Source organism: Columba livia, chromosome 9, assembly GCF_036013475.1.
Source record: "Columba livia isolate bColLiv1 breed racing homer chromosome 9, bColLiv1.pat.W.v2, whole genome shotgun sequence".
Taxonomy (NCBI): domain Eukaryota; kingdom Metazoa; phylum Chordata; class Aves; order Columbiformes; family Columbidae; genus Columba; species Columba livia.
The window spans coordinates 5,596,738-5,623,866 of record NC_088610.1 but is presented as its reverse complement, the minus strand read 5'-3'; the positions used below and the strand labels follow the sequence as shown (position 1 = coordinate 5,623,866).

The 27,129-nt window shown below is 41.0% G+C and overlaps 1 protein-coding gene across 25 annotated transcripts in view; it reads left to right on the top strand.

The window, feature by feature from the left end:
- The window catches only part of LRCH3 (leucine rich repeats and calponin homology domain containing 3), a 62,031-nt gene extending 35,828 nt beyond the window's left edge, over positions 1 to 26,203 (top strand). Inside the window, exons 10-23 of one of the 25 annotated variants that reach the window (XM_065072860.1) lie at positions 566 to 642; positions 2,538 to 2,633; positions 3,070 to 3,115; positions 3,260 to 3,394; positions 4,633 to 4,680; positions 5,815 to 5,868; positions 9,881 to 9,961; positions 11,299 to 11,370; positions 12,266 to 12,314; positions 12,808 to 12,921; positions 13,555 to 13,673; positions 15,160 to 15,297; positions 17,000 to 17,077; positions 22,673 to 26,203. In XM_065072860.1, coding sequence (XP_064928932.1) covers positions 566 to 642; positions 2,538 to 2,633; positions 3,070 to 3,115; positions 3,260 to 3,394; positions 4,633 to 4,680; positions 5,815 to 5,868; positions 9,881 to 9,961; positions 11,299 to 11,370; positions 12,266 to 12,314; positions 12,808 to 12,921; positions 13,555 to 13,673; positions 15,160 to 15,297; positions 17,000 to 17,077; positions 22,673 to 22,801 — 1,236 coding nt within the window. In that variant the 3' untranslated portion in view covers positions 22,802 to 26,203. Of the gene's footprint in view, positions 1 to 565; positions 643 to 2,537; positions 2,634 to 3,069; positions 3,116 to 3,259; positions 3,395 to 4,632; positions 4,681 to 5,814; positions 5,869 to 9,880; positions 9,962 to 11,298; positions 11,371 to 12,265; positions 12,315 to 12,807; positions 12,922 to 13,554; positions 13,674 to 15,159; positions 15,298 to 16,999; positions 17,078 to 19,330; positions 21,720 to 22,672 lie in introns of those variants that run through there. The other 24 variants (XM_065072857.1, XM_065072866.1, XM_065072862.1 and 21 more) reach the window with 24 other exon arrangements.
- Positions 26,204 to 27,129: the final 926 nt, after the last annotated feature.

The window sequence follows — 27,129 nt, the reverse complement described above, 5'->3', positions numbered from 1 at the left end:
TCTTCAAAAACATGGAAGTTGCTGCTCCCAACTGGTGATGGGTGATATCTAGAAAATTGTTAACATTTACTTGGTAGTACTGAATATATACTGGCTTTCTCAAGGGAAAAATGTTAATTGTTAGCAGCATAAAGATTTAGTACAGGCATTTTGAAATTCCATTCAGTAGGCTGTTCATTTTGATTAGAAGTTATTTGCCGGTAAACTAAATCTCTTGCGCATCTATTAAGTTTAGACTAAGTTAAATATTCAGAGTTTTCAGAAAGCCTACTCTTTGCAGGGAACGATTGTTTTCTCTCTTACTGTTGGCCAAGGCTCTGAACGCATAGATACAGACTTGAATATGTGTATGTAGTCACTTCTCTCAACAAAAACACCATCTGTAGTTTCAGACCAACCTGGCATGAAACTTGTTCTCAGTCAGTAAAAGCATACAGTTGAATGAACAATTAGTGAAATGATTGCTAGACAGGTCACAAGGTGTCCAGACAGCTCTTTATGAATGTCTAATGTTGCAATGTTAATGTACACTATTCTGAGCAGCCTTCTGTGTTATTTTACTTAGAGTTCACCAGTGAAGCCTGTATCCATCAGAGAATTTCAGAGAACAGAGGATACGAAACGATACTTACATCAAAACAGGTAAGAATATGTGGCAACAGTCATTCTATCCAAAGTTTCATGCTGAATGCAGAGTGCATATTTACTGAATGTGTTTAGAAAATGACATTGTTTCCTGTAGCTTCACCAGAGATGCGCATAGCTCTCTAAGTTATTGCTCCCCATTAGGAGCTTCTATCCTAATAATGGCAGTGACCAAAGGTTCAGCCAATGCTCAGCTTTAAATTGGTTGGTTGAAGAAATCTGCCAAATTAAATTGTGTCCTCTTAAAGTGATTTCATGTCTGCTTTTTATTTAATTTGTGCTTCAATTAAATAGTTGACTTAAGCTATATTGCATAAAGGACAGAAGAGAAACGTGTGCTTCAGGTTTAGGGGAAGAGTTACCATGGAGTGTCTGTGCTGTGCAGTCGCATTGTTGTTTGACTCTCGGTAGCTGTGTTACTGTGGAGGTTTGGTTTAATTTGAAATGTGCTTTTCTGTGCCGTAATTGTGAGCTTATATCAGGGGAAGAAGGAATAAGATGAGAGTGCTGAAAACAGCACACTTAATTTAATGGATTAGACTTATTGAATTATGTCCATACTCTAGTGATTGCTTGGCTTATAGAGGGAATGCTTATCCATAAAACATAGATCAGAGTTGGATGGGATATAAATGAGGTGCTTTGGTTCGAGAAGAGACTTTTGGGTGTCTGATTAAAAGAACAGGAGATAAGCAAATGTATAGCTTCTTGCTAATGGAACTAAAATCAAACTGGATAGAAGCTTTAATATACCACTGAGGCATTTCAGTATTCTGTGGAGTGAAAGGAAATGTACAAGGACTCAGCAGAAAATGAGCCTGATTGTAGTAAAGATGTTCTTCCTAAAAAAAGAGACAACTGCTCGCCATAAGCATGTCATTGCTTCTGCTCTCAGTAGAAATTAGTTTTAGTGGCATTCTAGAATGGCATGGAAAGAGAAAATGAAAGCAAGAATATTCTGTCAATTTTTTTCAGAGTTATGGCAACATTTTAATAGGAATTTTGAAATGTGCAGATACAGTAGCTGTACAGATACATGCTGAAGGAGTTGCCCTCCTTTATATCAGCATTCCTTATCGCGTAGTGTCTACAAGTAAGGCATAAAATAATACAGCAGTCTGCCGTGTTCTCCCCAAATAAAGTGAGTGCTCTTGGGTTGAAAAACTGATTGTTTGTGTATTTATTTTTCTAGTTGAACATTTGTGGCGAACATGGAAATACTTAGACTTCACAAACACTGGCTTCCATGACATACATGAAGGAAATAAGAGGAGGCTTGTTAGCCAGGAGAGAGCTGCTGTTTACATAGACAGATTGTAGTGGTGTAAAGGAAATCGTAGTTCACCAGGGTATCCAGTGTTGTCAGAATTTTACTTAAGGATGGCAGCGGATCTTCATGCAGAAGCAGTTAATCAACTTTCTAAATGAACTGAGCCACTGAAAACAGGTCCTGTTGTTGCCTTAGAAATTGTGGAAAAACAACCAAATGACAATGAGTACATTTTTATATTTTAAGCTTGCATTAGTCAGATGTTTCATTTGTGGCAACCACAAGCTGTAAACTGCTTCCACAATAATTCTGTGCAAATGCCTTGACAGGCAGCCTCTGTCTTTGTTTTCCTTCAGCATGCTGGAGCCATTGGAACTCTTAGAGCTGGGTGTAATGCAGACTTCACTCAAAACTCCTTACGTTACTTGTGCAGTAATTGTGATCTGACTTGATATCACATGATTTCTTAAGTCATCCTAAATTTCACCTTTGTGGTTATCTGAAGCTAATTGTCTAGGCAATTATTCTTACAAAACCATCTGTAATCTAAAGAATAATTAACCTTACAGTAGTTTATGTGCGTCGGTGGCCAATGCCACTTCCACCTGGTGTTTGCCCACAGGGATACTGATGAATTACGAAGACCTGAAACTCTAAATTTGATGCAGGACAGAGAGCAGCACCGAGTACTAAGGAGTTATGTGGACAGGACAGAGAGGTAGGGAAAAGAAACATAGAGTTTCTACTGATTCATCCCCTTTTGCCGAAAAAATAACTGTAGTAGCCAGTTGCTCCTCTAAATGAGGATCCTCTGAAAAGTTCCTGGATTGGTTACTTAACTAGCTTTTAGAGAATGGGTATAAAGTGCTGGGTATCTCACTGTAATAGGCCAAATGTACAATCCCATTGGTGCATCTTGAGCTGTAGAAAAATTGTGTCACAATTCAGGAGAAGAGACAGAAATGACTGCACAAAATCTGTCAGTGCACTATGAGTTAAATCGGTATCGCAGCAGTTGGTTAAACAGCTTTGCTTCTAAGCGGTTACTCTTCTGATTTGATGAGATACTTCTGTGTCACTGACAACTCAAGTATGAAAATGTGTTTATATTTAAGATAAAAAGCATACTTATTCTCTGTTTTTCCCTTTGTCAGACCCCCGCCTGATTCACCCTACTTTCTATCAAGTCACCACAGTCAGGTAACACATTGAACTCCACTATTTTATTCCTTTGGATGCAAACCCAACCTTGTGTTAGCCATAAGACGTGCGCTGTTTTCCCCTAACCCACCTGTTTTACCCCGTGGAGCTCTGTCCATACAGCCTGGTGCGGTTTCGTTGCAGGTGACGGATCCCGAGCTGCACCGCCGGCACGTAGAGCGGACCCGTCAGGAGGCCCAGCTGGCGGCATTTCGGTACGAGGAGGAGAGGATGAGGACAAAACAGATCCAGAGAGAAGCTGTCCTGGACTTCGTTAAGGTACCTTCTTTTAGTACCTACTTGATGCTTCGTATTTTCTGAATGCCCTAATGAAAATTATTTGCCGAGGTCATTAATACTTGTGTGTTGCACACTTGGGCAGGTGTGGCATTTTATAAAGAAAATGGAGAAATAGCGTTTGGTTCCACTCAACGTTGGTGCTGTAGGTGAACTTAGAGGAAACTAGAACTGGGGAGGAAGATGGAAGAGATTTACTGAAAATATGATTGTTGTAAAGAATTCTGGTTTTATATAGTCTCAAGTTTTCATTTGCATAGATGTGACAGGTTTGTTATAAGAGAGAAAGGGTCTTTATTTGACAAGGCATAGAGGCAATTCAATTTTGAAGACAAATATGGCAGAGAAGAAAGCAATCATGCCTACAAGAAGATAATGTTGCCTGATCTCTTTTAGTATTTTATGATGCATAAATAAATTACCTCCAGGTAAAGCAGCTGTGCAAGTTTATGGTACCTCAGGTACTCCATGGACACTGCGTCTTCGCCTTCTCTTTCACTGCAGTCAGTAGGAAGTAGTCCGCTGCTTAACGTGCAAACTTGTTTGCATGCTAGTTGACTTAAATATATTTTATATTTTATTGCTCTGGTGACCTATCCAAATCTTGCCATCAAAATTGAAGAAATGTTACAGTTAATATTTTGGGCTTGGATTGATCTGCAGAGCAGAAAATGATGTTTTGTTCCATTTATGTAATGGATGCGGTTAATTTAGAAAAAGGCTTTTAGCTGGCCTTTCCGTTAGCACCGATCTCAGACCCCTGGCAATGTGTTGTAGAAAAGCTGCTTTTCATAAAGGTTCAGCTCAGTCTCTCAGTTGAAGACTGTAGATATTTAGGATGCATTTTGTTCGTTGGTGAGCCTTTGGGGATTTTAGGTTTTGTTTGGTTTTCTTCTGTTGCCTTTGTTATTCATGAGCACTTTATTCTAAGCAATTAAATTCGTCCCCTGGGTTATATTTGGGGTTTATTATGCATCTTTAATATGCAAAACCAATTTGGTTTTTTGTTTGTTTTTGTATTGAATAAAGGCTTTTTTTTTACTAATAATATCTGAAGTTTCAGCTCAGTGGAAACTTGAAATTCCCCAAGGCATGTTTTATTAAAAACTGAGACTACTTGTGTTTTAAAACACTTCTAAATTAGGCTTGTTCTTTCTGAGCTTTTGTTGCTGTGTCATATTACTTTAAATAAGTTTTACATTTTTCCCTTTTCTCTATAGCAAAAAGCATCTTTGAGTCCTCAGAAGCAAAGTTCCCTGGATAGCGAGGTAAGAGTCCTATAAGAATTTTACCAGAGAAGTCAGCACCTGAATTCTTATCCCTCTCCATCAGAGATTGTGGAGAACCCTTCAGGACTGGGTTATAGTTTAGTTTTTTCACACTTACTATTAAGCTGTGGATTGGGGGTCGGTTGGGTTTTTTTGCTTATAGGATCAGTCTAATATTTCCTTCTGTTCATGTAGATTGCCTGTCTGAGTGTGCTGTTCTAATGTTTCCTGTGTGTTTTCTATGTTCAACGCAGAAAATACATTTCATATTCCCTTTGAAGATGCTCCTCACGAGCAGTACAATTAACATTATAACGGGAGGATTCAGACGAGTTATTGTGTTGCAATCCCCTTCAGTAATCAGCGCTCTCCCAGCTTCCTATCATTGCATCGCTAGTGATCCCAGAAAGGTTCAGTGCTAGAATTTTGAGGGTTATCAGAAAGAGAAATAAATAGTCTTTAAAAAGTTTTACTTTAGTGTAGTTTTATAATCAGAAACAGTAAGTCAGTAGGAAACAAAAAACATACAAGGCTCAATCTTCCAGAATATACAGAGCAGAGCCAACGACATCTGTTTGTTCTTTGCGTCAGATTTCTGCACAGTAATAGCTGTTCCATGGCTCGCCATCCCCACTTTCCTCCAGGGGCAGATAATTCACTTGGCACTGTTAATCAGATAAAAAACTTTTAATAATATAATGAATATAAATAGTTCTTCAGCAGCATTTTCCAACTAACTCTTTTTTTATTAGAAAATTACCGAAACATGGGGTAATTGAAATAGTTTTTGCTCGTTTTCCTTCTTAATGTTCTTCTGTTCTTAATTTATTCTTTTAAAGGTTCCTTTGTTCTACCACAGTACGAACTGTGAATACATAGCTGTCTGCATTTGCTTGAGACAGCACAGAAAGCAGAATAATTGATTCCCTAAGTAATACAAATACACTGTAATTCGTGGGTCATGTGGCTATATATTCCACCACAGTTATGTATACGCTTTATGGATATTTTTTTTAAAGCCTCACAATGCTGTAAACAAGCAGCACATGTTCCAAATTGTCTGTCTGTTCACATACTGTGTGTTTCTGACATCCTGTGTGTTTCTGACATTACTCCATCTCTCCCACCTCCCAGTGTCCCTTTCCATCCAGAAGGTCTCAGCATACTGATGATAGTGCCTTGTTAGTGGTAAGATCCTGCACGTAACGGCCTTTTTATGTGGCAGATTCTAGAGCACAGAAATAACAACATGTTACGATTGTCTCAGATTAGACCAACTATTTTAGAGCTAATCTAAATAGCATAAAACATGACCATCTTCGAAAAGTAGCTAAGCTGTGAACTTCAGTATTACAAATATGTTGATACTTGTACTGTCAGCCATTTGGTAACAACATAGTGATGTTTTTCCACAAAATAATTAACACTTCTGCTGAGAGCAGAAGGAAATTACTGATATTACAAATTCACCTCTAGTTATTCTGGTCTGATTTCTTGTCTGTTTGGCTTGCTTCCTAATTGATGTGCTCTTCAGTGGCAAGTAAGCGATTTTATTGCTTTGAGTACAGCCTTCTACTTCAGCTTGTCTGCATCCTGCACGTGGTGGTTAGAAATACTTATTAGTACCTTGGTAACCACATCAGAGAGCGGGGAAAAACAGCTCTGCCTATGAATGCTACAAATCACAAAACAGACCTCACACGTTATTGTTTATTGATTAAGATATCTTTAAAATCATCTATTTTGAACACTTAGCAAAAATAAAAACCTTTATGTATTTGATTCATGTTTTATGCTATTTCTTCCTTTATGGCATCTTAGTCATGTAGCATCATTAAAGAATATAATTGGTGCCATAATCCATGTCTATAAAAGAAAAATACACCTGATTTGCCTGCTGTTGCATGTCTGCATGCCTGAGATTTATTTTCTTAATTCATGTGCTTCCGTTATCTGCCTTGGTTTTCTTTAGGCAGTGCTCTCAGTTAGAACACTTCTCTCCAGAACGTGTTGCTCAAGATATTTACTGCCTCTTTATTCAGACTTTTTGGTTTTCCTGCTTTCACATGATGAGCACTGTGTGGGAGAAGAAGAAAGCTCATAATATTACAGAGAGATTTAGTTGTGATCATGCATGTGTCTGTTTAAAGAAATCACAATCAATTAGTGTATCAAAATGTGCTTTCATATTGAGATAACAAGAAACAGGAGAAAAGCAGTGGCTTTGGATAAGTGTTGATATTCTGTTGTCAGTTAATTCATCTTTGGAATGTATTTTAAAGATACCTCTAAGGACCTCATTTCTATTTGATTATGCGATCCCATGACTTTTGTTGTGAATTAATATATAGAATTTTACATTATGTTACTTGGAATTTTCAGAAATTATTTTGAAACTGCCCTCCATCGCTGTTTGTTTCCTTTGTGCCGTTAACCACGTTACATCCTTGCACTTCACAACGAAGCGGACAGGCTGGCAGGGAAAGATTGAGCGAGTAATAGATTTGAAAGCAATCATTTCTCTAGTCATTTTTTTTTCGATTCCTTGCTCTTTTCGGCAGCAATAACCTATAACAGTAGATGAAATACAGGGTTTTCTGACCTCCTGAAGTATGATCCGTAGCTCTGTTTTGCAGAAGAAATACACACTCTGTCTAATGGTGACATATGCCAGGGCAGCTGTTTCTGGCAATTGTTGTAACTGGAACATTAAGACCAGGCTTGATCATGAATTTGTGGCGTTTTTGTTTCCACTGATGTATTTTGTATGGTAAAAACTTGCTCAACCACAAAAAAGTGTTCATTAGTTTGCTTTTAAAAGAGTATGTTGTAAGAGTTGAAATTACTTTTACCTTCTTATATTCTATTGCATTTCATTTGATGTTTTCCCTGTCCTTATGGATTTGAAATTTAGCTGGGTCTTCTTTCTGAGGATGGTTGTTTTCCTGTGCCAAAGCATAGAGGCATTTCATGACAAAATTCTCTTTGTTAATGGCAGTTTTCAGTACACATTTTCCACTTCCATAGCTCCCTCTCATTTTCTCTCTGCAGAAAGTCTGCATGCAGTAGTGTGAACCTTACCTTACAAAACTTTCGGTGTTGAAACTTGACGATAGGTTAGTTTAAAAAATATAAAGAAAAATAGTTCTGCTGCATTTTTCACTGATTATTCTGGCTTTATGGTGTGGGGATAACACTTTGTGGCAAAAGAGGAGAGTGGAAGTATAGTAAAAGATCTTTTGTTCAGCATTTCCCTTGTTACATCAGAGCTCTCTAAACTGAGAAGTTGCTTTTCTTTTACTCTAAACGATGTTTTCAGCTCAGATATAAGACAAAGATTAAAAAAGTATGAAGTCTAATACGTAAAAAGCAAGCGAGCTTTCTTTTCTTTACTGCTTCCTTCTTCCTTCTTAACTGCTTTAGCAAAAATCTTCTTAAAACCAAAATTTAAGTTGTGGATCTCCTTTTTTGAATCTTCCATCATGTTTCCTGTGGCGGTCTTGTGTTTTATCACTAATTAAAATCGAAAATCACATTGCACAGGTTACTCTGTTTCCTTCTGTTCGTAAACGATTTCAGGACAATGTCTGAACTCACAAAACAACCACCTGTGCTTTCTCTGCCTGTTAACAGTTCAGTTCATGCGTTTCTTCTACATGGCTGTGATTTGGAGGGGAGTTTGGCTGTAGTACTTCATTGCACACTGGTGGGTTTGTGGTGTTGACTAACAATAGCGAGACTAAAATGTCGCTGAAGAAATGTAATCACTGGCCTGTCAGAAAACATGCTGTATACCTTGAACTTTTACATTAGTCATATCCTGCTTCCCAGTCTCACAAGGGTAGTCCTGTTCGTTAAAATTGAGATTATTCACAGTATCACAGTATGTTTGGGATTGGAAGGGACCTCAAAAGATCTAGTCCAATCCCCCCATGGAGCAGGAACGCCTCGGTGAGGTCGCACAGGAACATGTCCAGGTGGGTTTTGAATGTCTGCAGAGAAGGAGACTCCACAACACCCCTGGGCAGCCTGTTCCAGTGTCTGTCACCCTCACTGAGAAGAAGTTTTTTCTCAAATTTAAGCGGAACCTCTTGTGTTCCAGCTTGATCCCATTACCCCTTGTCCTATCATTGTTGGCCACCGAGAAGAGCCTGGCTCCATCCTCATGGCACTCACCCTTTATATATTTATAAACACTAATGAGGTCCCCCCTTAGTCTCCTCTTCTCCAAACTAAAGAGCCCCAGCTCCCTCAGCCTTTCTTCATAAGGGAGATGCTCCACTCCCTTAATCACCTTCGTTGCCCTATGCTGGACCCTCTCCAGCAGTTCCCTGTCCTTCTGGAACTGAGGGGCCACAACTGGACACAATATTCCAGATGTGGTCTCACCAGGGCGGAGTAGAGGGGAAGGAGAACCTCTCTCGAGATAGTATCAAGATAGTATCAAGGCTTCAGACTTGACTAGTGATTTCAGCTTTGGTTGCTTATGAATCTCATTTTTTTCCCAATTATCATCTTGTTTTCTCTCATACTGTCCCTTAGAAGGTGAGCACTGTAGAGGGGGGGAAACATCCAAACCATCCTTTATTTTCTCTCAGACTGCTTCTCAATTTCCATGTTGTGAAATACTCGATAAGCATCATGCAGCTGGTCTGACCTCTGCCTTTCATAACCTTTGTGTCATTGCTGCCTTGTGCTCCCCTCGTCCCTCTGTGTTTTCTTGTAGCAGTCTCAAACATGGCATGAGGACATTGTGTTACTGTTAGGGCGTGGGTCTCTGAAACTTTTTAAGTTAAGGCTTTTAGGCACCAGTGTGTTATAAATAATAATGGTATGGGTAAAGCAAGCAGGACTTGAATTACGCTAACTTGCACCCTGGAGTTTTCTCTCAGACTGTTGGCATCCATTTGTGCATTCAGATGTTTAATAATCAAATTCCCTTCCAAGATCCTGATTCGGTTGGTGCAGAGTTCTGTTTGGGCTCTGCTCTGGCAGTCCGCACGTCTGCAGTTGTTTCTGGCGCAGGGAGGGCTCTCTGGCTCCAGCGCCAGACCTGGAGCCCACGTGCAGCGTGTGCAGTAGCGTGTCGTAAGTCTGAATTGCAGCATCCTGCTTCCCTTTGTGTTGCAGCTGCCTTTTACAGTTGTTCTTTGCCTCACTTCTTCCTTCCTTCTCTTTCTTTCCTTGCTGCCCCTGACAGAATGGCTTTGAGCCTCTCTTTGTGTTTGAGATTGACAATAACACCAATACCATTAAAAGAAGGCCAGGGACTCGCAAACAGGTGAAGAGCATGCGGTGTGTTGCTGTTGTGATTGTCCTTCCCCGTGGTGTGTCCTGTTCCCCTTCCCTCTGCTGGGTGCGCGGATTGTGACAACTACTTGTTCGTCTGCCCCAAGGTTGTCTTGGTGTTTTTTCACACAGGAATGTTAATGTTCAAACAGTTACATTAATGTTGCAGACCACCTACTTGTGTGTTTTACTGTGCTCGCATACTAGCTAATGTTTTGCTGAAGTCAAGTGATATTTTGAAACTCTTTAAAACAACAATGGAAAAGAAACCCACAAGTTCTGCTCTGCACTGCTGTGGAGAAAGAGGCTGTCTTGAGAATCAACTGTTGGGTCTGCACAGGGCCTTACGTTGTTTGTGGTTAAGGCTTGCCCGAGTCTAACCTCTGCTTTGAGTCCTTCCTGCCTGTGCTGTTCTGAAGTCGCAGAACAGTTGTGAATCATTTAAAATACTAACACTCCCCAGTGTGGTATTCGCATCTGTAGAGTTTCTAGATGCTGTTTGATGTTCCTTTCCTGTGCTGAACTGCCGCGTTGCTATTTGAAAGCTGTTTCACAAAGTAGACGTTCATTCTTGAGCCATTCAGCCCTCACACGGTAACGTTTCGGTCATGCTTTCCGTAAGACACAGAGTTTGGCCTTGTAGATCCACCTGTCAGTGACAGCGTGGCACGCTGGAGCTGCCATTCTGGAAACATGAGAAGTTGTTTATTTGGTTGGTTTTGATATTGGTTATAATTGAATTTAGCAGCACTTTATTTGTGACGATGCTGTAAATCTTCACACTGACGTCTTCCAGGAGAGCTGGATTCCACCCACGGAATCTTATGACTTCGTGTGTAATTCACAAGGATCAGCATTAGGTGTTTGTGTAGATGTGCGTTTCTCTGATTTTACAAACTTGATAGGAAAGTAACTTAGTAAAAGTGCATAACATACTCAAAGTATTAAAAAGAAAGCTATTGATTTTGAATAGAGGCTCAGAATGAACTGTTGTAGGGTAACATTTCCTCTGGTCTGATGGCATAGGTGTTGCATTAGGTGTTACTAAAGAAGCCTTTACCTCAACTTATGGCTCTTAGTTCCACTTTTGCTGTCACTGTGTTGTGTGTAAAAGAAACATTGCACTTCCCAAGGTTATTAGCTAGAAAATTCAGGAGGATAGGAAGGCTTTAATTACAGCAAGTATCTGTTGCCTGTTGGTTGTTTCTGAGGATGTGATTGTGATCACCTCTTCCTTTTTAACGTGTCTGCTGCATCCCCCCTTTGTGCACGACCTGTCAGCCGTTCGCTAACTCTGCTACTACCTTTTCTCTCTCTCTCTGCATTCAGTCCCTCTCAGGGGTGAACCAAGAAAGCTGTGCTGCTCCCCCGCCTAATGCCTCTGCCCTCAGTCCTGTCCAGGTATCTCTTGCTATTATCATTCACCAGTAAAGCCAACAAAAAACTCTTGGATCCACATATCTGTTTTAAGGGGTGTTCAGCTTCTAATCAGAAGTTCAGGTGGGATATGAATCCGATTTACCTGATGAAACTGTAGCAGGTATTAGCTCAGCTTTAGGCTGTGTCTACAGGAGGCCTAAGCTGCCAAAACACGGTAATGAGTCCCTGCGCCGAGGGGTTCTTGGTTGTCTTTGATGTTACTTTTTATAGGCAAGATGATTTTTCTCTTGACCAAGTTGAGTTCATCAGAAGTAATTTTGTTGTATTCTTTATCAGCTTATTTTTATAATGAGTACAGACATCCTATATTTCTTTCTCTTCTGTTGAGACTTCTAAACTGAGTGCATTCATCGCAATAAGTCATTCGTCTGTGTAAGCACTGTAATAAAACCACAATGTGTTTCACTAGGGAGAGCGATGTTCAGTACATAGCAGTTTTGCGTTAGCGAAGAGGTGTATCCTATTGGTGCTGCTGTAATGCAAGTTCTGCATGTTACTTAATTACCTGGTTTTCTGTGTCCCCTTTGCAAAGAATACTTTGAAAGTTTTCGTTGGAAGGAAGAGTAAACGAAGATCTGTCATTGCACAGTCAGTACAGTTTCATCATCCTCCTTCGTCAGAGAAAAGCGATTGTGTCATTTCTGCAAAAAAAAAGAATTTTGTCACTGTCTGCAGAGATGAGACTTGGGGAATAGCATACTCTGGTTTTTCACATTTCAGTTTGGGTTGGTTTGTTTGTTTGTTTTCTGAAACACATTTAGATAGATTGAGCCTTTTTTAAAACACAGCAAATTAAAATGTAGTCACAGCTTTTCCAGGTTAGGACCATTTATACTTTCTGCTTTCTTGTCCACAGAGTGATGACAGATCTACCATCTCTGCTGGCTCACCTACCACTCAGACAGGTAACAATGAAAGGAAGAAGAGTTTCTGAAAAATAAGATCAAAGTGCCTGCTCGCTTATTTGTACTATGAAGAGAAGGGAGCATATGTTCCCATCTCTGTGTGGCACTGCTGTGCATGTGAGAGTTTCCCCAGTTGTTTGGGTCCCCTTAGAAACACACGAGGGAAGAGCCAGCGGGTGAGGCACGTCCTGGGGCAGAGCGCAGGGTCTGGCTGGTTTAGGCCTTCACACAGGCTTTGGCACACAAACGTGCTCAGCAACAGTCAGAACAGTTGTTGGAGTTGGTATGTGGAATGTGCTTTGCATGCAAGTGTCCTTGGAAGTGCCTTTTCCTGCCCCACGTTTTTATCATGCATGGCTGTAATTTATTTTGTCATTATTATATTAAAACTTTTGTTTTTTTCTTTTTAATTACCACATTGCTGAACCCATTTCCTATTTAACCATTTCCTTCTTCCTCCTTTCCTTTCCTGTGCCTTTCCATGTTTGTTTAGTCCACCTTTCCCCTCCATATCCTGGCCATGCAGCCCCGCCTTCCTATAGAAACCCTTCCCAGCGACCTGAGAGTTTCCTTTTCCGAGCAGCTGTCAGGGATGAAGCAAACAAAGGTAGGTTATAGAGCTTAGAAATCAGCTAGTTTTGCTACCTGATATGAACATCTGTATTACCTAGGTTTTGCACTGCTCTGTTACATCAAGTCGTTATCATCAAACTACTTTTAGAGTTCCGTTTTTAGACGTAGGACATTAAATACTTTGTGAATAAGCAATTGTTTTATTTAGAGGTGTCAAATATTCTTTTGTCGTATTTGTGGAAATGTGGAGTTTTGTTCTTCTGGGTCTGTGCTTACACCTAAAAAGATACTGAGGAAATCCCACAAAAGCTTTTGGCCTCTGATGAAGGCAGCCTGATACATTTTTGCATTGCACAATTGCAATTTCTGTAGAAAGACTGAACTGTTTCAACATGCTTCATCCGGCAAAACTTTTTCCTCCTTTTGTGAATGATTATTAGCCAATACTAAGAACAGAATCTAAACAGAAAGGAGAATGTGTTCTAGAACACCTTATTTAGATCAGTAGGTCATTAGCTTGAGTAATAATCAAAAGAAAGAAGATTAATGAAAAGGAATGTGCTGTGCCCATTCCAGAACCTTGTGTGTGCAGGTGTAGCACAGCGGTGAAGGACAATCAGCCAAACCGTGCTTAGTGATTTTTCTTTCCTTCATGCTACTTTTTTAGTTGCTACTTCATCTTCTACCCGTGCCTTGTCTCCCGCTACTGATTCTGCAGACCCCAGAGCAAGACAAAACTCCAAACAGCGAGAGGAGGAGCTGGAGCTCATAGAGCAGCTACGTAAGGTAAGTGCTGCCCGGACATCTTAGGAAATTCATTGCATCCTGCTAAATGTGTCTTTGTGTTGTAGACCAGTTTCACTGAACCAATATGGCGAACAGTTGACCCAAATTAAATGGCATCCTACGGTCTGAGTGTTTCTTTCCGATGGTGCAGTGGTGTTCACTTTGGGTTTTGTGGTGGACAAAGTCAGCTTTAAATTTTGTAATATATACAGTGCTGATTCCTGCTTCCGAGTGTCCAGTGATAGCTGCTTTTAAAAGAAACATGCTTTTTTCTTCCTTATCAGTCTTCACACTTGTAAGGAACTCCCTCTTTACTCTCTTCTTTTTAATCTTTTTTTAAAAACTCCTCTTTACTGTAAATCCCATAGATTGGAATGCAGAGACTACCGCCAGTTGTGGTGACAGCACAGCTTCCTTGTGTGCTCTGCATCCATCTATCGATTCTTGTCTTATCCTTAGTTAAGTGCAGAACATCTGAGGTACCAATATTCCTTATGGTTGTGTTATCTGCCTGTTCAGGGCCACCACGCTCCTGGTTTGTGCCCAGGTACAGTGACAATACACGTGACTATTGAAAATGTCACATGGCATTTAGGTTCTGTTCTGCTTGACCGCAGACTTGTTTCTGGAGAGTATGAAGAGATTTCTCAAGGTGCTCGAATTAATTGTTTGGGCTTTCTCAAGACATAAGAATTCCTACTTGCTAAAGCTGATTTTAAAAGCCATAAGCATCCCAGATGCACAGAGACATTTGTAAATTTTAAAGTAAGGACAATCTGCTTTCCCTAAAAGGAGAAAGTTATCTTAAATAAAATAAAACAAAACTTGGTGCTGTTTGCAGAGCCTCTCCTGTTATCTCAAGATGTTTGCATGTAGTCTGTCTCTTGTTCTGCTTCCCAAGTAAGCTTAGTTTTGTGGGGATTTTTTAATACTTGAAAAAAATTCAGATACATCATAACAACTTGGTGAAGTTCACACAGCATTTGAAATAAGATTAAAAGCCCGAACTGAAATATTATTCATTCCCTTACACAAATGCTAACTACCTTATTTCTTTAAAACTATTTATGCCAAGTAGTTTGGGTTTTTCTTTACAGGGAAAAATGTTATCATGACTCCTGGTGACTATGTTGTCCTCCAACACACAAGACGATTATTTTCACTTCCATTGGCAGAACCCTTCTCTGAGGATATGTAGGATTAGGAATACTGTTCTTAGATCCCGATTTCCATTATTTGTTAGTAGTGGTTGTGTTAATCCCCTGTGCTGTACAAGAAAAACTGTTCAGATGCTGGTGAGCTCTGGGCCACAGTGGTGCACAGAACCCTCCTTGGTGTTACCCAGAAAGCTGTTCATTAGTGTCACAAGGATGGACAGAGAGTTGCGATGGAAGCACTTCTGCCTCTTATAAAATGTTCTGCAGAGTAAAACAGTTGGAGGAAACCAGCTCTTACGGTTCATGTGTCCATGTTCATTTTTGTACAGAATATAGAATCACGGTTGAAGGTGTCGTTGCCCAGTGATCTCGGAGCAGCTCTCACCGATGGGGTTGTGCTGTGCCATTTAGCTAATCATGTGCGTCCCCGGTCTGTTCCCAGCATTCACGTCCCCTCACCTGCTGTTGTAAGTATATAATAATGATAGTATTTTGTAGGTGTCCAAAATAACATCCAACAAAGTTCTGTAATCCAGACAAGTGCTAAGTTCAGCATGCTCTTCTGTGAATGTACCTGACAAAAAATAACTATCTGTTCTGTCTAAAAGAGGTCTGTAGCTTCTTTAAAAGAAATTATATTTGGGGTTGTTTCATTTAAATGAAGTTACTTCTAACGCATTGTAAGGAAACATTAATGTTTTCAAGCCCTCTCTATGTTAACTTGAGAACTCATGAAATAAGAGACAGTTCAGCATGAAGACAGAAACAGGATATTTCAAAAGGTCTGAGGAGTTCAGGAAAGCAGATAGTGGGAAAATACAACACACTACAGTGTCTAGGATCCCACTACACAAGACAGTGAAAACAGGCAGAGAAGCCGAGTGTATATCTGCATCCACTTCACAGCAGCACAAATTCCTCTGCTTAGGAATTTCAGGTGAGCACATTCAGGCTCCTTGGAGAAGAGCATCTCCTGGAACAAAACAAATCCAGTCATACCTTTGTGATAACAGGAGAAAAAGTGGTGTGTCTGGGGACCGTTGGGAGCAAGGAAGGAAATGCACAGGAAAAGTCTGAAAATGTCTGAAGCTTCTCTTACCCTGGCTAACTGCAGTGTGTCTGGAAAGAAATGAAGGTGATATATTTCTGAGAGCATTATTGTGTATCATGTAGGGAAAGCACAGAATTAGAGAAGCATCAAGAACAGTGAAATAACCACAGATTATATACTTAATCTGTATTTCTGGAAGCCAGAACGTTCAGTGAAAATATTTATGTTCAGCTACTTAAAAGTAGTATGGAGAGGCAGATAGCTTATTATGCACCTTTAAATTGTATGAATAAGGAGAAAGATCTGAGGATTGTCCCTGGGGGAAGTTGTTGAAACATGCATGTTGTGTTGGTTTTTCCTGATTTTTGGAGTCAGTCTTTGGTTGGATCTTGCACTGGCACTTGCAGGGCTGCCAACTGTACCATTGTGGTTCCTCGCTCTTGGGCTTAATGTGATAAGCAGATGTCTGCATTATTTTGAGAATGACTGAACTGGTGACACCAACATTTTAGGCAGGTTGTGGAATCATTAAGAGAAAAGGCGTACGGCTGCTATTCACAAGACTTGTGTCATTGAGGGCGTCTTCTCAGTGGCCCGGTTTGATGTGCTGTTGCATATTCTGTGTTAGGAATTAAATCATGGCTTTGTCATATAAATCCCAAGGAAGAGGCGGCCTTTAGCCACGTGGCTCCAGGAGCAGAAGAGGCGTCATGTCATTCCTCGGTCACAATGTGATCTTTGTGTTCCCTTCGGGAGAAAGAAGTCAGCACTGCTCTTTAACCAGCTTTCGTACTTATCGTACTGGGGTCACTAAAAGTGTTAACCAGTTCTATATAACACCTTGTATATAACTATTGCGGTTTAGAATTGTCTTTCATAAAAAACATCCGGCATTCGTAAATTAGCTTTTTATAAAATAGCTTTGAAATTTGGACTTGTTTTTCCTAAAGAAAAGCAAACTACAATAGAGCCTGCTTTGAATTAGACAAGCGTATGTCAGTGCATTGTGTTCTTGGCAAAGAGATTTACTAAGAGTTTTATTTAAATAAAAAATCAAGATAACTTAGAATCCTGCCAGTTAAGAACACTCTATTCCTGCCTCCTTTACTTCTTTGCAGCCTAAACTTACAATGGCAAAATGCAGACGAAACGTGGAGAATTTCTTGGAAGCTTGCAGAAGGATTGGGGTGCCTCAGGTATGTATTTCTACTACCCTCATGTGTTTCAGGTGCTGTTTTCATGATGCTTCAGAAAAGGAAACCTTCTTTGAAAGATATGATGAAAACAAAATGCTTACATGTTTAGAAGGTTCAGGTATAAGCTGTGTCTTGCAGTATAGATCAGATTTATCTTGTATTGTCTTCCAGAGCAAAAATTAGTCAGATATAGTTAATAGAGGTCTGATTCACTTACTGCTGTGCCTCAAATTCATAATAACTAATGCAGTTTGAGTCTGTCTTTAAAATTGTAAGGTATTTCTATAAAAACAATTACATTTTCTCAAGATTAGTTATTTGACAGCTTAAAAGTGGGATAAAATTTAGATTGTTTTGCATTTATTATTTTTATCCCAAAGCTTTTCATGTTCCTTCAGAATAATTCTCTTATGTGAATGTCTTTACTGTCTTACCAACAAATCCCAGTATTATTGGCCGTTCTCTGATGGAAGCTCAGTTTGCATAGAGCCTAATTCTTCTGTTAAGTACCAGTGTCCCCTTCTGAAACTTGGAAGGTGGGAAACTAGAAGGTGGGAACATATAAAACAGTCCGAGTCCAGTTACCCTGTTTTATGCTGTCCTGTCCTTTCCACTTTGTCTTATTCAGTAGCTGTCTCAGTACAAATAATTTTGATACGTCGTGTTTTTCTTAATTTTCCTTCTAGTCCATTAGTTGATTTGGATTCTTATACTGCTAAGCATTAGCATTTCTGCTGTTTTCTTTCTTTTGTATTGTGAAAGGGAAAAGTAGACCCAGTGACTCACTTCCCAGCTATTCCTAAAAGCAAAGTTAGTCAAGCAGTATTTTCTGGTGTTTTCAGACAGCTTCACTTGCAGGCACTTGGAGCCATTGGGATTTATTTTAGCATATTTATTGAGCTGCCTGGCAATTTCACATAGCACCGTGGTGAATTGCATTGGAACGTGGCAGGGAGCTGTAAGTCATCATTACTACTTTGAGATCCTGCACTGGTTTTGTCCCCTAAGACACTTCAGACTTTTACTCCCAACAGAGCTGCGTGATGTAAATCTGTGCGGGACAAAACTGTTCAATTCCATCCCAGCTTCTCTATTTATATAAACTCCCTCAGATAAGAAGGTGTAGTTTTTGTGGGATTGCAGTGCAGAGCAGAACGCTGAAATGACCCACATTTAAAAACAAACACAGAAAAGCCACTCAAGAAAATGTCCCCTGCAGAGCCAGTCTGCTACATCTTCTACTGTGCAAAACCCTCCTGTGTTTCTCATGTTTCTTGCTTTAATGTGAAACGGTTCAAGGAGAGTGTCTCCAGGGAAACGTACTGAAATACCCCCACCTGAACTCTAAAGTTGCTCTCACATGTCTACATTACATATCTGCTGAGATATGCATGTGAGATATCTCTCTGCAAGAATGGTGTGGCAGCCTAGTATATTTTTCCTGAAAAGGTGCCTGCAGGTATTTCCTTTCATTTAAATTCTAATTACAAAAATGAAAGGTATTACCTTTCATTTAAATTCTAATTACAAAAATAAAAGGCTTTCTGAAGGTCTGGATCTATGTGGAAATACCTTCTAAGAAGGAGGCTGCTGTTAGAAAATGCCGAGTACAGGCACCACGGTGGAGCAGCTGTTTCTGTAGCGCTTCGCTAGTTAAAGCCCTTGCATCAAAAGAAACCGACGGTTGAGCAGATTGATACGTGCGTATAGATTACAGTGATTTACAGCAGTTACCTGTGTGAAAGGGAGGGAAAAGATACGCAGTGGCTATAGTACAGAACACTTGAACTCACACACTTCTGCACAATCCTACATTTGAGCATCAGTTACACATAAATAATCCCTGTCCTACTGTTTCTATTAACCAAGATACATGTGGGGATTCAACTTTGAGTATTCGGTGCCAGCAGCATCCCAGAAACCTGTAGCCTTCATTTCCCCTGGAGAAAAATGGTTTTCACTGAGGCGTGTGTAAACTGCTGTGTTCTCAACAACAAAGGTTGTTACATGTTTAAGCTGTACAGGTGACAGGCACCTCACTGAACGCTCAATATTTGCATTAAGTGAGTTCTTTGCAATGGGGGTCTCACAGATTCCCTTGTGAGGGAATTAACCAGCTGTGGTGAGCTTCTGGAACATGTAGGTTATATCTGAGATGTCTGATGACTGACTGCTTCGTGGATGTTGCTATGGCTAACTGACTGACCATTTTTTTCTGTCTGTTTTCCCTTCCTGCTCACACACTCTGGACAGGACAATCTTTGTTCCCCTTCTGACATTCTTCAGCTAAACCTCAGCGTTAAAAGAACAGTTGAGACTCTTCTTTCCCTGGGGACAGATTCAGAAGAATCCAGTCTTGTCTCCCTTTCCATTCAGCTCTGGGGCTTTGTGGTGTTTTACTGTACTCTAATGCTAACGCTCTGTATGTTCTATCGCTGGGTCTTTTTTCTCTAGCTAAGGAGACTGGTGCTGCTTCCTCCCTCCACCACCGCGGTGCTTGGGAAGGGATTTTGGTTTCTGTCAAAACTGTGTGTATGAAGTGCTTTCCTTCCCGCTGATGGGATTCAGGTGATATGTGAACACATTGGTGCACCCACACAGCCATCAGTGACATAATTCACATGTGTATTTGCTGTATGATGTTTAGCAGATATAATGCTTTTGCAAGGGAGGAGGCGTTGACCGTGGGCAAGAGCAAGGGACCGAGGTCAGGACGTGTGGGTGCATCCTATAGTCTGTGATGAGTGATGTAGCACTGGGGAAACTGCGGTGTCAGTTTGTGCCTCAGTTTCCCCATCTCTACAGTGGGAATTGCATCCACTTGGGTAAATTGCTTGAGGATTATTTGATGAAAAATGTTAAAGAATGCCAAGTATTGTTTTTTTCAATGGTGGTGTTCGTGATGAGATCTTACAGTCTTAGGAGACATGGTCTGGTAAGATTTGTGCATAGGCCTTTGTAACTGGTGGTTGGTTTTTTATTTTCTTACCCCTAGTCCCTTATCCTGCTTCTGAGAGCCTTTGGTTTCTCAAATATGTAAACCGATGTATTACTGTGAGTCAAAAATACCTGTCAGTGAATGCAGAGCTACTTACACTTCATAACAGCCCAAGCAGGGAATTTTCAGATCTATTGAGCTCTTCAGCAGCTTTGAGAGAATTTTCTAGCACAGAAGAAAACAAATCTTCAAGATTCTACCAGATGCCACAGAACATCGTAGCATTTTTCTGTGCTCTGGATAAAACTTAACAAAAACTCCTTGGGTTGCCACTTGATTGTGGGTGCCCAAGCCCATGCTTGTTCCATGCTTATTCCCTTCTTCCTTTTATCCTGTCATTTTTTCTAGAAACCTTTGTAACACACAACTGCAGAAATGTAAGTCCCGGCTGCACGGTGGCTCTGCAGTGTTTTACAAAACTCAGGTAGTCTTCCGTAAAGCTTCCCAGCTTTTCCCTCCCCAGGAAGAGCATCCTGGTGCTTTAATGCTTTAATGTCTCAGGGACACCTCGGAAATTCAGGGCGCTCCCCATGCGATGTGACCATGTCTCCTCAGAGTGTAGGTTAATTCAGGGAACTCTGCTCAGAGCCCCCTGACAGGTAAGTGTTAAGTAAAATAGCTGTTCCAAATGTGTTTTCAATAAATTTCTTGTTGTATGTGAAAAATACACTAAGTGGCTTGTAAGCCCAGTTTTAAGTGGTGTTAGAATGCCGGTGTTAACCTGGCAACGACTCTGAAGCACAGTTTAAGATACATAGGAGTTTAGTTGCAAGCGTGGTTGCTACCAGTAAAAATGTGTTATGTGTACCTGGATCTCACAAGCTCTTTGTAACAGAACGTGAGTATTTAACGAAGGAGCAAGTAGAGGGGTTGGTGCCCTTTTTCCAAATAACACCAAGTGTTCTGTCCAAGCAAAACATTTTTGAGGAAAGAAGGGACCTTTGACAGAGGGAGATTGTTTTATTTTTAAATAAGCTATTTTTGCACTGCTTACTGGTATGAACTAAAATTAATTCGGTTCCAATGTTTCTTAACTTCTTCTAATGAACACTGTGATAAAAGCTGCAAGGGGTTTTACACTAACAGTGCCTTCCAGTTTTTAAATCTTGTTTGTCATGACCGTCTGTGGTATGGAGTCATTCCAAAGCTTTTCCCCTTATCTCTTTGCATACATAAGAAAAAAAGATAAGGCATATTTGCTCAAGTTTACAAGTATTTTCTCAAAAAGCACACTTTTTTCAAAAGAACATAAATTTGCTGGGAGAAAAATGTATTTCAACCTGATCATATGGCTTACTGTGAGAATTCCAGGCTGGGTTCATTGGTTTGCTCTGAGCCTTGTGGGAAGAGCGTTGGCTGCCACTGTTTATACTGAGATACTTCTTTAGCATCAAAAACCAGTAAAGATTCAAAGAACAGAAAAGGGCAGGTTGCTGTGGAAATAATCCATGAAAAATAGTTTCTGTAGCTCTATAGGAAGGACAGACTTTGTTTATTCTACAAATACAGAGAACTGTTGGACGTGTATCCTGAGTGTTTTGGGGTGAGGATGGTCAGGATGTGCCAAGGACTTATATAGGATGAGGCTTTAAATCCGTCTTAGACTGAGAATAGCACAATTATTAATAAACACTTTGAAACCTCTTTGCATTTTGCGTATTACTCTTATTCTTTGGAATGGTTTTGGAGGTAACCTGCTAAGCGGGTACTTCTGCAAGACCCATCAGTGGTAGTGACTCACACATAACATAGGATGGATATTTGCCTATATATACACTGTTGATTTCTCATTGCCTTGAACAGGAGGAAGTGGCATTTTCTACATTTACAATCAGGGTTATTTCAGTCATACATAAAAGCAAGTCTCTTTTTTTTCTTCCATAAAGCAGCCTGTGCTTTCTACTTTTTTGTGCCTTCCAATAAATGTTTGTAACGGCAGCGATCAGCACCTACAGACAGACAGGAGGACTCGAGACGGACAGTGTGTCTCCTGAGATAAGAATTGCTTTTAAATGTGACATTTTCTCTCAGACCCATTGCACAGTGTTTGGGTGGCACACACCAGTGGTTCTTCTCTGCTTTATGGCAGGTTTTTGCTCACAGTTGATAGCTAAACAGGCTTGTTAGACAAGGATTCCCCCAAGAAGGCAGTTGTGTTTTGGAAAGGAGGCCGCGGGTCCTTCCCTACTCCACGTTGTAGCAGGTTCATCATGTTGAAGCAAAGATTTCCCCCCCTCCTTAAGCTCATCTACTTTTGGTTTCATAAACCGCTGCCATTTCAATGTGGGCAGAGGTAGAGGACAATGTACTATTCCCCACTTCTCCCACAATCCATGTTTAAATTCTTATTTGTATGATTTTATAACAAAGAAGCACAAGATCACCCCGGGGCCTCCTCCTTTGAGAAGTCATGTTCGTGGTTCTTAAGTCACAAGCAGGAATTTCATCTGGTACCTCTGTGTGTGTGTGCTGGCTCTCCATAACATTTCATATTTCAGTCACCTTTTGCTTAATTTTTTTTTTATTTTATTTTTTTTTTTTTCAGTTGAGTGTTTTTCATCCATTTTGTTTTTGTCTTTGTTTTGTTCCCCATTCAGGAGCAATTATGTTTGCCTCTCCATATTTTAGAAGAGAAGGGTTTGACACAGGTAGCTGTGACTGTCCAGGCGCTCCTGGAGCTGGCGCCCCCAAAGCAGCAGCAACTTCACCACTTGTCTGCTGTGTAAAGACCTGCGGGACCTTTTGGGTTACCTTGGCTAAGCAGAAGGACGTGAAGACTTTACTGCCCATGCAGTGCATCCAAACACACAGAGCTCTGTTCTAAGGAAAGGAGTTTCCGTGATTCCTGACAGGAATGTTTTACTTCATTTCTCCATTTTTTTTGGAGATCGCAACAGTTTCCAATAACATTTTTATTATCAATATTTTTGCCCCTTATTAAAAATAGCGTTTGCTGGGAAGGGGGCAGAGAGTTCCCGCAGCTGGTGGTTGGAGCCAGCTGAAGAAACTCGCCTTGTAGACTGAAAACATGGGTGTAGAGTTTGGAAAGCGATTCCTGGGGGAATTAGTTTGTTTAAATTAAGAAAAAAGCATGTTGGTGCAGTGGGCACATGGGGAATGAAATGTCTTTCTTTCCCTGCAGGGTTTGAAGAGAGGGAATTTCTTTGCCTCCAAAGAACAACAGCTCTTTCTATTCTATATATATATATATATTAAAAAAAAATGCAACACACAATCTTAACCTGCAGTGTTTGATAACAGGGTCCAACCTCACGCAACTGTAGCTTGTGTTGGCATGTCCTCATTACCTACAATTTGAAGGGTGAAAAAAAAAGGGATTAATTTTTTTCCTAAACTCTATGTTTTCACTGCAAGAAACATCTTAGTAAAAGATACTAAAGCAGAAGTGTTCAAATTGTATTAATCACATTAACTTTCTCGCGGGGTTCGCTGTTTGGGTTTCAGCGTGTCTGTGTCTGAAGATGCTTCCCCATTAATGATGGGAGCTCTCCTGCCCCCTCTCCTCCCCTTCTGGGCACGTAGGGACACGTCTCATGACTCAGTAGTTTTGGCCAGTGATGCCCGGATGTCATAAGGAGCCACGTATGTGTTTTCACTGCGGTGTAAAGAATTACAGCCTGCCGTGATAATCATTAGAAACCCATTTAAAATAGCAATATTTATTAGGGGCTGGAGCATCCCGTGCACACAGTGGTGAATGTCCCAGCCACTGAGAAACTTAGCATTTTAAGCACCCAATTTCTGAATTTCCACAGGTGGGCTGCATGTTGCCAAAGCAGCAATCTGCTGCACAAGGGTTTAACAAGGCTTTAATATATAAAGCCTTTTATTATTGGAGTTTATGTAGAGATGCACTGATTTTTACAGAACTACCATTGCTTCCTTCCTCTTAAAGTAAAAATGGGAATTCAATATACAGGAGCAGGAGAGGCAGATTTTGCTGGAAAGATGATCTGAAAAACACAGATCAGCTCTGTGTGCCCTGGTCCTGGTGACAAGCATGAGCTCACGAGCAGATCAATTACAGTAATTAGTTCTTCTCCCCAAAAAGACTTTGCAAAATCCATTTCTCCACCCATGCAGTTCCTTTGTTAGGTTTTGCCCAATTTAAAGCATCCCACAACATCATGCTACTAATACAGGGTGCACGGGGTCTGAGACCAACTTTGGGCTGTGTTCCATCCGGGGGGGTGTTTGAAGCAGAATACACCAAGAGGATTTCACGGGGATAAAGGAAGGGGAAGAAACGGGAACAGGTTAGCTAAAAGTCATTTTTGCAGTAGTAAACCTGCTGTGGGAACACTGCCTTTAGCTGGATTTTTCCCCTTTTGATTTGCGGTTTTGTTTCTACCCCCTTTTGCTTCATATATTTCTTCCAAGGCCCATCATGGTGACTGTTGAATCCCTTATTTCACGTAATTATTCCAGTTGTTTCTCATTGCCACCGGCTGATCATGTTCCAAGTGGAGAAGATGGCCTGAGGGCTATTTAAAACCACACAGCTGAAATGTTTTCACGCTGGGGAAGTGCCGAGCCCTGCAAGGAATGAAAATGCCGCTAACTTGCAAAACCCAGAGGAAGAGATCAGCTCCACACAGATGTGCGTTCCCCCTTAAGTAGGTCTTGTGTTTCACTTAATTTCGCTTGCAAGTTGAATTACGTTGAAGTGTGTAAAATCCCCGCTGCAGTTTGCTGAGTGGAAGAAGCTGCCGCTCGCAAGGAAACGTACAAACCACAAATGTTTCCTGCGTGTTTGTCGCTGCACGTAATTTGAAAGAGGGGGGCACTGACTTCATCTGAGTTTTCAACGTGAGGTTGCTTGTATCGTTACAGGGGCATGTTCACTGTTTAATAGCACACCCTTGGTGGACTATTTAAATATTCCTGTTTTAAGAAAGCCGTTCCCTCTGTGGAGTGGTGAGGGGGTGATGTTTGCTCCAGCACTTAGCAAAACCAAAACCTAACAGTATTCAGGTTGGTGCAGGTTTGACGTTTCATTAATACGGCTTTTAGGAGATAGCGGGGTGGGGATTTGAGCCTGAGCTGCAGGAAATGGCCATTTCCTATTGTGCGTGGTGACCGCGGCCGCTCTCGGCTCCGCAGGTGGGGAGCGATGGCCCATGGCGGGCAGGTGACGTGTCCCCGTGTCCCCAGCGTCACTCCTTTTGTTCTGAGCGAGCGTTCACTCTGGCAGTTTCACTGTATGCGATCGCGTTAGCTCGGCGTTTATCATCCTGCGTTTTCACGCTGGCAAACCCTACGTCTTGACCAGAGGCTTAGGGCAAAAATCCAAACCTAAAGTTTTATCACACGGTTTATTTAATGAATTAACCAAAACCAACTTCAGTTCCCTTTTGTAAAATGGGTTGGGATTTTTCAGTGTATTTATGTGCAATCTTCGTTGTATCCCATGCAAAGAATATTTTAAAGAAAGCATGTATAAAGTTCTATTTTGTGTGTTAAAGCAAAGAGGCGATTGTCTTTCCTCTCTGAGGCATTTACGTGGGAGGAACCCACCCGTGCGGTGCTGCTGGCTCCGCGGTGTCACCGTCCTTCCAACCCCCCGTGGGCTCCGCAGGGTCACACGTGTGAGCCCGAGCAGACCAGCGGCATTTTGGGGGCAAAACTGCCAAGTTTGGGTCTTCCCCCTTGTGAAGGGGGAGGCGACCTGCTTAAAATGAATCAGAGCCGAGAACACCTCTGCTGTTCTTGGCAGCGACACGATGGCAAATGGTGTTTTTATCCTTTCATGCCTATAAATGGTTCTTTGAAAAACATGTTTTAGAAACAGAGGACTTTTAAGAGGAATTTGGACATCTAAAAGAATTCTTTTGTATAGATATTGTGATGTTTTACAAAGCGATCTAATTTTGTTATTTCTGAAAACAGTGTAAACGTGTAATTAATAAAGGATTTAAAAGCTTCATCCCATGCTGTATGTCTGTAAATACATTCCATAAGTCTGTTACATATAAATGTGTCTGGATATTATTGTATACTTTATTTTAAATTGCCTGTATTCTGCCGGTAGTGTGAACTTCTAGCACATTGATAATATAAAAGGAAACCATGGGTAATTTGAAATAAAGTTTTAAAGCTTGTATGAATCACGGAGTTCTTCCTGCCGCTTTTCTGTTGCATCAGTGAACGTCGCGTCCTCTGTGCCGCGTGTTTGTTCCCCATCCCCATCATCACAGCTGGCAGTTAACCGACCTGGTTTGTTTCTTCAGTTTTCATAGTAAAATTCCAGCATTTTTACACATTTTCATTTTGCAGCCACATCAGAAACTTTTCTTGGGGATATTTTTAACCTTCCCCAGACGCCGAGATGCAGCGATATTGTACAGAATCCTTCACTCCTTCCTCCTCACGCCCCTGGGCTTTTTTTTCCCTTACCAGACTGGTGCTTCTCACCCTTCTTGTCTTGGTTTTATCCCCTCTTGGGTTTGATCTGTAAAACTTAGACCCCGCACCTTGCTGCAATAGCAAACCCTGTTCTACTGTTGGGTTGTTTTGGGGGTGTTGTTTGGTTGGTTGTTTTTTGTAGAGTTAAATTTTATTCTCTCCTTGAAAAGCAAGCAGCGCCCAGCCAAGCCATCCCTCGGATTTCAGTTGTTTGGTTGTATTACTAACGTCTGCCTCAACTTTGGTATAAACACGGACATCTCCTGCCTGGCCATTCTATCCTGCCTTTTTCCTTAGCTCGAAGTGTCTGAAGAGTTTATGATCAACCTTAATTCCTTCCACCCAAACCGGTCACCTGCTAGCACCCAGCACATATGGAAAATACTAGTCCTAAATGAAATGTGCCAAGTCAGCGGCGCGTGAAGAAGAGTTAAAATTAGGAACAGAGCTCCCGCATTTGCTTGGTCCTGGCTCAGCTCCTGCCAGCGTCGGGCTGGGGAGATCCCGTTCTAATCACCATGGGGAGACCACGGAGAGCGAGCGAGCGTGTTCACAGCTTTGGTACCAGTGCTGCAGCGGGAGCTTGTTCTGGTTTCCAGTAAGCGGCGGTGCTCCGCGGTGATGCCGA